Source organism: Triticum dicoccoides, chromosome 3B (genome assembly GCF_002162155.2).
Source record: "Triticum dicoccoides isolate Atlit2015 ecotype Zavitan chromosome 3B, WEW_v2.0, whole genome shotgun sequence".
NCBI classification, from domain to species: domain Eukaryota; kingdom Viridiplantae; phylum Streptophyta; class Magnoliopsida; order Poales; family Poaceae; genus Triticum; species Triticum dicoccoides.
The window spans coordinates 780332604-780341962 of record NC_041385.1 but is presented as its reverse complement, the minus strand read 5'-3'; the positions used below and the strand labels follow the sequence as shown (position 1 = coordinate 780341962).

Here is a 9359-nt window from a genome sequence, read left to right as displayed (position 1 = left end):
CGTGCTTCTTGGTATTAGCCACCCTAAGAGCCACCAGCTTGTCCTCTCGTGCATCCTTGCAGTGAACGCGGACCAGAGACAGAGCAACATCCGCACCGCACCTGGCCGAAGACTTCTTCCACTCCTGCACTCGACTTGGGACCTCGTTCAGTCAGGTCATCAAAGACTCGAGGTCGTTCTGGAGCGTCTCTCTTGGCCAGAGTGTCGTGTCGATGCGAGAAGTTGCGACCTTCAGCCTTGCGAGATAGTCGATGATAGCGGCAACACGAGATTCAAGACGGAGCACATTCATGGCGACTTCATCTTTCATGGGAGAGTTGATGGGGTCCAGGTTTACTTCGAGTCGACCGGTCTCCTCTTCGAAGTTCTGGCAAAATTCTGCAAACATAACCACCGAGTCAAGACAACAGTCGGAGATTACAGTTAGAATATTTGTTTGATACAAAAGATTACCTTCAAGCATGAGGAATAACTTCTTGGCGAGTCCACCCAGATAAGCCTCCAGATCGTTCTTCTTTCTCACCAACTCACTGGCCTTGTCATTCAGGGTGGTCTTGTCACTTTTCAGTCGACTGACTTCCTGGTTGGCAGCATCAAGAGCAGCTTTCAGATTGGTGTTTTCTTCTTCAAGCTTGGTCACTGAAGCCAGCTTCTCATCTGCAAGCTTGGTCTTCTCTAAAGTAGTTTTTCGCATCTCCGCCAAGTCAAGGTCTTGCTTCTTCAGCGTATCCCTCACTTTGTCTGCAAAGTTACAGTGAGATTAGACTCGGAAACAAGTGAGAGGCAAAGGCAGTCGTCGAAGGCCTCACCAAACATACCTTTAGCTTCCTCCTTCGCCTTCGTCAAGTTCTCTTGGGCCAGTTTCAGATCAAGCTCGAGCTGAATGTGTTTGTTCTCCAATTTAGTGTAACGAGCCACAAGGTCACATGATTTCTACGAAGAACCAATCGACAGATGTCAAAGACAATTCACTTCCGAGTGTCTAAGGAAAAATCATAACGTTTCTAAGACTACGACCGAATACAAACATTCGACCATAGTCTCGGGGACTACACCCAGTGGGTGCACTCAGCGTGCCCCCACTAGTTTCATCAGTTAGAGTCGACCAGTCGACCAACAACCAAAAAAAAACGGGAGGTGTTCTTCAGACTATAGTCGACTGCCAGCAGTCGACCACAGTCTCGGGGACTACACCCAGTAGGTGCACTCAGCGTGCCCCCACCGGTCTGTAAATCCATTCGACTTAATCGAGTGAAGGAAAAACTCAAGACATAAAGACTATGGTCGACTGCCAGCAGTCCACCATAGCCTTGGGGACTATACCCAGTGGGTGCACTCAGCGTGCCCCCACTAACCCGAAACTTTAATCGACACACCCAGTGGGTGTAGGACAAACTCTAAGAATTTCAGAAAGAAGAGTTTTCGGATATCATATCCTAACAGAACAGGCAGTGACCGACTGACCTGAACATTACTCTGAAGAGCCGAACTGGCGTCATAGGCTGCCTGGCTGGCTTCTTGTATTGCCTTCACTTGCTCCATCATGACCCCCGCTTGGCGTATTGCTTCTTTAGCAGCACTAGCTTGATCTTCTGTAACGGGGTAGGTTGAGAAAAGCGAGGGTTGAGCAGCACTCGACGACGAAGGACGAGCACTCGTCAACGGCACCGCAAAGGTTACGGTAGGCCGAGTGACATTGTCTCCCTCCAAGACCAACGTCTCGGGTGCTGGCATGTCCCTAGTCGCCTTGCCAGCAGACGTCTTCTTGCTCCTCCTCTGCCTTGGTGGTTCCTCGTCGTCGTCATCGGGAAGATCGATAACGACGTTAGATGAAGTTGCAGAACAAGGATCAAAATTAGAGACAATAAGTCAATCGACTGAAAACGGAATCACAAGAGTCATACCAGGTTTTGAGGTAACAGCATCCTCCATCTCGTGGTCTTCATCCCTGGCCGAGGTATCAGAAGTAGCAGCACTGCAGTTCCAGAAGTCAGTCGATTGGCTCATGAGTCAACCAAGGACAAGTTCATGAAACGGGAAAAACTCAAGACTACCATTACCCTGAGATAGTGGGGATCACCACCTTCATCTTCGGCAAGACCTTCGCCGGTTTCGACGGTGCCACTCGAGATTGCTTCGGAGCCTTCTCAGTCGGCACCGGAGAAGTAGTCCGAGGGCGCTTGGATCAGATCTTCGTTGGCCAGGTCATTGAGATCTGCCTCAGTGATGGTCGAGCGGATCCAATCCCCTTGGACCCAACCTTTTGGCAGGCGGGACCTTGACGAAGATCCGCCCCGAGTGGACGCTCGCCCCTTCGCTTTCCCCGTCGCCGTCGCCTTCTTGGCGCGCTCCAAGGCGGCCGCCTTCTCCTTCACCATTGTCGCCGGCGAAGCACGCAAGGAGTGGGTAAGCGGAGGTGAGGGCGGGCGCAGCGGGCGGAGGGAAGAATGGGAGAGCACTGTTCAAAAACCCTCGCCCGGAGCTTTATATAAGGACACTTCCGAGTGGATGACAAGTAGGCCCGGGCGCTCCTGTCACATCCCGAAACAGTCGCACACGCGTGATACGTGGCGAAAAAGGCGGCGCGGAAATCGAGGCGTCCACGCCTTATCCCATCCGAGTACCGCGGTCTGCCCCGCTTCGTGCGCTTCCCAAAATTCGGATCCCACAAAATCCGCTAACGGCAGATCAATCTGTCAGACGATATCTTTCCTGCGATCCGTCGCTCGGAAGTTCACTGAAGTTCAAAAGTTCACTCGACAGAAGACAAGAATGGATCAAGGCGACTGAAGTAAAAGTTGACGCCGACGCTGAAAGAAAAATCGCCGATCCAAGATACGACATAATCAAAGCACGGAAATAGGTCGGAGAAAATCATCAACTCCTTCCTCATTCGAACCTCGATCCATTCGGGGGCTAATGATGACGTTATGTACCTAGGCTAGGGTCATGGACCTATCTAGGATACCATACCCAAGGACATCCTTAGACGAAGCTACCTTCCAGTCGACCAAGAGAGACTTCACTCGACTGGCTAGAAGACACTCGACCATGAAGACTCACTCGACCACCAGGAGTTTAGGATCTACTCTGTATCCAAACGGTCTATAATTAAGTAGTCTTAATGGTCATGATGACACTTTATGTAGGGCGTTACCAGTAACGCTCGGCCTTAATGTACTTTAACCCTCTGCTACGTGGGTTGGCTGGGGTCCTGGCGTCCTCTAAATAAGCCACCCCCCTCCACTGGTAGAAGGGTTCGCACCCCTGTAACCCATATACACATAAACCAGTCGACCGCCTCCGGGCTCCGAGACGTAGGGCTATTACTTCCTCAGAGAAGGGCCTGAACTCGTAAAACACTCGTGTGTACAACTACTCCATAGCTAGGATCTTGCCTCTCCATACCTACCCCCCATTGTACTGTCAGACTTAGAACCACGACACCAGCCCCCCCCAAGCATTCTCCTGTACCTCCGCCACTGCATAGCTTGATGTTGCTTTCAACCTATACAAGGCTATGTGGAGAAAGTATGCAGAGATTGAAATGGAATTCTTGACACTATGTAGCTTTGGTTTCTCAAGTAATTAAAGAAATGCTCCAAGAATAAGGCCACCATCGATATATTTGTTCTTTTATGGACAAAAGAGTTTACATGTGAATTATCACTTTTTATTTGTTGACAAGTTTCTTACCTTTGTGCTGGTCAATTCTTTTTATGTAGATTTTGATAATATATATTTAGCTAAGATGCATTAGAGCATTGTAGTATAGTCGAAGGGGATGTTATAGATGAACATTTGTGTACTATTTGTAGCGAACATATCTCCAATTGTATTATTGGAAATTAAGGAAAATTTTGGCATTTGCTACGTAGCGAAGCACTAAAATGGCATGTGGGGACACGCACATGACTCACCCCCCCCTCCATGAAAAAGTCCACAACATTACAACTCAAAAGCGAGCGGGAGTATCAGGGCAGTATATGGACTTGATGCAGGAGTAGATCGGTGTATTATAGACTAGGTGGAGGACAAGCTCACATAGGGCGACTCTCATATCTAGCTTGAAAAGATTATTTTTTAAAGTTTTAAACATTTCCTTGAGTAGTTCAATGACAAGTGTGTCATGCAATGGTTGACCTCATCACCTTGGAATTGATCATGTTCCAGCGTGATTTGATGAGGTAAACAGCACGACCATCATCGTTGTCAAGGGCTTAATGAAGGATAAGTGGCAACACGGACGGGCTATCGTGTTGACATAGATGTCATGTTGAACTATACACGGACGCTGCCCCCGGGCCGGGCTCGGGCCTAGATTTTGAGCCCGAATGCCGGGCTGGGCTGGGCCCGGGCCCATCGTTTTCGCGTTTGTCTGAAGGTCGGGCTGGGCCTGCCCGGAGCCTGATGGGCTTTTACATGTTCGGGCCCGGCTTAGGCCCAGAAAACAGGCCCGATGGCCGGGCCGGGCCGGGCCCGGGCCTAGGTTTTTTGCGTCGGGCTTGGCTAGGCCCGGCCCGAAGCTCGGCCCGGCCCGAGGTATGGCCAAGTATGTGTTGAACATTAAAAATATGGACGAAACGAGCATGTAAACATACTTTATTAGGTTATATATAGAGAGGATTTTTTCCCGTTGCAACGCACGGGCATTTTTGCTAGTAATAATAAAGCAAACTGGGTTTCTTTCGTCCGTCGTGGCATTTTTTAGAAAAAGTCCCTCCATTTTAGAGAATTCAACCCGCAGTCCTGTTTTAAGTTAAACGAAGCGTTATTTTCATATTTTACACAAAAGTCCCTGTCTTTTCTTAAAATCAACCTGCGTCCGGATTTAAGTCACAACCGAACCGTTATTTTATATTTTTTCGAAACCCCCCTGATGTTTTAGGTAATTCATCCATGGATCATATTTAAGTTAAACAAATCCTTTTTAAAATCATCCATATCTTTTAAATCGTAACTCCGATTTGAACATGTTATATATGAAATTTGATTAGAAAAATATGTAGAATATGAATAAGAGATTATTTTTACCTGTTAAGTATTTTTAAATATTATTTTGAAATATATTTGAGTCAAACCAAATGATTTTCTAAATTATATGTATCTTTTAAACCATAACTTCGATTTTAACATATTATATATGAAATTTTATTAGAAAAATGTGTGGAGTCTAAATATGATGTTAATTTTACCTGTTAAATATTTTTAAAATATTGTTATGGAAGCAAACTTATAATTTATAGTGCAAGATCCTTTTTTTTCATACCGACGGTGATCTGGATTGCAAATAAATACCCCACTATAAGCATATACGGAAAATAAAACATCGATAACTACACGTGCATACCTCTGAAAATGTCGCAAGGGAAAACAATAGATTTCTCATCGCGAGAGTGAGAGAAAGCGAGCGACAGAGAGAGAGGGAGAGAGAGAGAGGGAGAGAGAGAGAGAGAGAGAGAGAGAGAGAGAGAGAGAGAGAGAGAGAGAGAGAGAGAGAGAGAGAGACGCCTTAGGATTAACTATATTCAACACACGTTTTTTGTTGTTTTGTGTGAACACCGAGGCCATCGCCGGCGAGGGTGAGAAGGAGGATAAGCGGCAACACAAATATGATGCCTCACAAAAATAAAAGAGATGGACCTATTGTGGTCTTGAGTGATGTTTGTTGAGTTAAGAGTGTTTGTTATGTTTTCTCTCCCGTTGCAACGCACGGGCTCTTTTGCTAGTATATATATATATATATATATGGCCAGAATGTGGAGAAGTACTGATAATCTAATTTTATTCTTTATAAATTTATTGCTATAAGTTCCCCAACAACGCGTTGGGTATTATCTCAGTGCGATATATACCTGATACGATTGTCATCGGCGTTACACTAGCAGTGATACATAAGCACACAGTCTGTGTACCGAGGACTCTCAACGTGTCTTCTCCAACAACGACCAGTTCCTACCGTCAGACCTCCTCTTCCACCAGCTGCTCCTCCACCACGGCTGCTCCTGCTCTGCACTTCCTATTCCAGTGAAGCAAGATAACTCTGGGGATGGCAATTCTTCCTGGCCGTTTAGCATCGCCAGAACATCTGGCATGGTTGGCCGGCCACGAGGATCCATTTGGGTGCACAACAGTCCGATACAGATGCACCTTTCTCTCTCCTTTCTCTCGGACTGATCCTGCGGTGACGGACCAAATGACTCCGTCTGTCGAGCTTCCCAAACCCCCAAAGCCTGAGAAGAAAGTAATTAACGTGTCTGCCATAACTGAGGCCTTGCTGATACGCATGAGTGCGTGTAAAGCTCAACTTACCCATGCAATTGGATGTTGGTTTAGTACAGGGCCTCTCATCCCACTAATGATACGGAGGAAGAGGACGCCGAAGCTGAAAACGTTGCTCTTCATGGAGATAATGCCGTCACTGATATACTCAGGAGGTATATTGCCCCTGAATGTTTGAAGCAGAAAACAGAATACTTCAGAGAAAAAGATATAGTGATAAGACAGCGTATATTTCGCACGATGAGGAGATAGATACTTTATATGGTAATGCTTATGTATGATTTACTCCAAAAAAAATTCGTTCTATGTAATGGAAGGGGGATATAGGTGTACAGAATGGCGTTGATCTTACACTGTGCCAAGTAGCTCTTCTGTCTTTATTTGAGCGACACCTTGTTCCAGCACAAGTTTAGACTTTCCAAGCCCACCTATCTTAGGATTCATATCAGAATCAAAGAAGATGTTGGAAGGCTTCAAATCCGGATGCACGACACGCATGGTTTGGAGATAAGCTACGCCCTCTGCGATCCCTTGAACTGTCTGCAACGTGGAGGGCCAATCTAGCTGTTCCGACATCTCTGCAAACAGCAAATCAAACAAAGCTTTTGTAAGAGCGTGTTTGTTCTCGAACCTGGCTAGCTAGTACAGTAGCATTCGGCAAGACAAATAATATAATGAGAGAACATACCATTGATCATCTCAGACAACATTCCGTTTGGCATATACTCTTCGACCACCAGCTTCCCTTGTTCATGAGGGCAGTATCCTAGAGATGTAACTACGTTTTTGTGCTGGAGGTGCACTGGAAATAGAAGATCCTTTTCATCATGAGATCGCTTGATGGCAACCACGCTCCCATCAGGTAATACACCCTGAAAAGAGTACTTTCTTAGGAAAAAAAAGGGCGTTCAAATTGGAGTTTTCAGCACTCAGAATCTTGAAGCACATAGGCACTTCACCCAATTTGCACGTTTTTTTAAGCCCAAGACTGTAGACCAATTGTTGTACGGTATTTTCATATTAATAGCAGATGTAAATCTTTACAAGTGAGAAAGTAAAAAAGGAAGAAGGGGCAAATCCTAGTATCTATCCAGTGCTAGTATTTTCTAATATAATCATATGTTGCTGTCTTTTTGAAGTCAAACAATTATCACAGATGAGTGTCAATCTAGTACTTTAATGGTCCAGGAATTTATCATTGATTTTCGGATGGAAATTCAGAAGATCTTGATTGAGCCAAAATTACCAAGATATAATTGCTGGCACCTAAAATCTTTTCATTTCTTTTTGAAAAGAAAGGGGTTTCCCCCCTGCCCCATCTTTTCATTTCTTTGAATCCAAATATTCCAGGACCCCAGAATAAAAATAAATTATTCTGTTTATAGTGGGTATAATAATAATAGTGTGCCAATAGTCTTGAGCAAAGGTGCAGTCCCAAAACAGGTGCAAGGAAACCTCCTATGTCTTTTCGTTGCAAAAGGCACACTCATAACATTCAAGGTGCATATTTTTTTTGTTCTAAGTAAGTTCCTGGTATTAACCCTGGATCAAAGGACACCAGAAAAATATTTCGTGTTTAAGTCTGCTAGTCCTCTTCCACAACCATTAATAGAGAATATGAGCTTCTTGGTGTCCTTTAGTTTGATCGAGTGATACATCTTCATGGAAGAGTATCCTGGGCTCTTCCAGGGATATAACCAAATGTCCTTTCCCTGATCTCTATCGTCTAATGTCATTAGGCTTTGAAGCTCAGTAAACTGATGAAATGCTTGTATGGATAGAGGTATGTGAAAGTGTGCAGCTCAGTCCTCAGCATTGACCATTTTCATAACTGGAGCTTTATCAGTGATTGCAAAAGAATGCAGCTCAGTGTACATGGAGAAAAATAAATTTTAGAGAGCAAATACAGGAGGGAGTGACCTATGAAACTGGCTTATAATTATCTAAATAGAATCAGTGAATCAGCAAACCACACATATGGAGCGTACCTTGTAGACGGTAACAGAGTCGCCATCATGGATCACTTGTTCACATGAAAAGCTATTTGTAGCGGCCTCCAACTCAGACATGCTGAACACCCTCAAGCCTAGACAGCACGTATAAACAACAATAAGTAAATTCATAAAAGAGTCTATATGTGCAAATGCCCAACAGTAGGAGCATCTTACGTGAACGTGATGATGACACGGCAGCTGTCACTTCCATGCAAAAGTGTATCGAATCATAGACGGCATCTTCACTCCTTGGTGCCTGAAGTATATGAACGAAATCACTCTCCTGGTTCTACAATATGAGGCAATGAAAGGCGGACTTTATCCAATTGATAATGAACAAAATAATCCCGGTCCTAACGAGGAATTAATTCCCTGCGATAGTTTAACAACCTGCTACCAATATTTCTACATATGCAATGGCGTATACATCCCTGCAATGTTCGATTGAAGAATCTTTATGGTAAAGCAAAGTAAATAGCGTTACCATCCAGTAGTCCCAGGGCTCAACGGGTCCGTAAACGGGATCCTCTCGTGGAACAGGCCTAGTAGTGATCTGAAGGGAGGTGACCTGGGCGAAGTTTACCATCAACAGCTGGTACGCGATGTCCCGCTGGACCCGAAGCAGCTGCCCGGACATCCTCCCGGCCGTGAAGCAATGGCAAATGGTGCTCCTCCGCTGGCAGGTCGTGACGAGGTCGAGGGCGCGGCGGAGGATCCGTTCCAGGTCCCCCAGCGCAGCGCTCACTGCCAAGTTCGCTATCATGTCCGTGCCCGTACCGCGAATAGCCGAGGACATGATGCCGTGGAGCCTGTTCACGCACCGCTGGATCTCGAGGCAGTCCTCCCTGTTCTGCCTCACCGTCTCAGCCGCCTGCCTGATCGCCAGCGCGAGGCGGAGGATCTCCCTGGGGCCAACCATGTCCACCATCCTTGCAGGTTCCTGGCCGCCGGAATGAACCAGTCATGCCGATGATGACCTAAACAGAAGAAGCATTGTCTACATAAGAATTCGACAATTGACTGGGACAGACCCGGGGGCGCTGCCTTTTGTTTGCGTAAGATAAGATGGAGCAATGACTCATG

At 45.9% G+C, this 9359-nt stretch overlaps 1 protein-coding gene across 2 annotated transcripts; it reads right to left on the bottom strand.

Moving 5' to 3' along the window:
• Positions 1-5760: 5760 nt before the first annotated feature.
• On the bottom strand, positions 5761-9359 carry LOC119278450 (G-type lectin S-receptor-like serine/threonine-protein kinase At4g11900). 2 transcript variants are annotated; one of them, XM_037559798.1, is made up of 7 exons: positions 8761-9359; positions 8451-8532; positions 8271-8368; positions 6971-7154; positions 6635-6860; positions 6313-6448; positions 5761-6233 (listed from the first exon to the last, which is right to left on the bottom strand). In XM_037559798.1, exons 1-7 carry the CDS (start codon positions 9202-9204, stop codon positions 5925-5927), a joined length of 1479 nt encoding a protein of 492 aa, XP_037415695.1. In that variant the 5' UTR covers positions 9205-9359; the 3' UTR covers positions 5761-5924. The 2 variants fall into 2 exon arrangements, with proteins under 2 accessions (XP_037415695.1, XP_037415697.1); XM_037559800.1 differs by having other exon boundaries at positions 8860-9359.

Excerpts from the sequence above, each read along its gene's own strand:
- LOC119278450 (XM_037559798.1), bottom strand. The coding sequence starts at position 9,204 with ATGGTGGACATGGTTGGCCCCAGGGAGATCCTCCGCCTCGCGCTGGCG. Across the intron at positions 8,533-8,760 it reads AGCCCTGGGACTACTGGATG|GCACCAAGGAGTGAAGATGC; the intron begins GTAACGCTATTT and ends CATATACTTCAG. Across the intron at positions 6,861-6,970 it reads GTTGTCTGAGATGATCAATG|AGATGTCGGAACAGCTAGAT; the intron begins GTATGTTCTCTC and ends TGCTGTTTGCAG.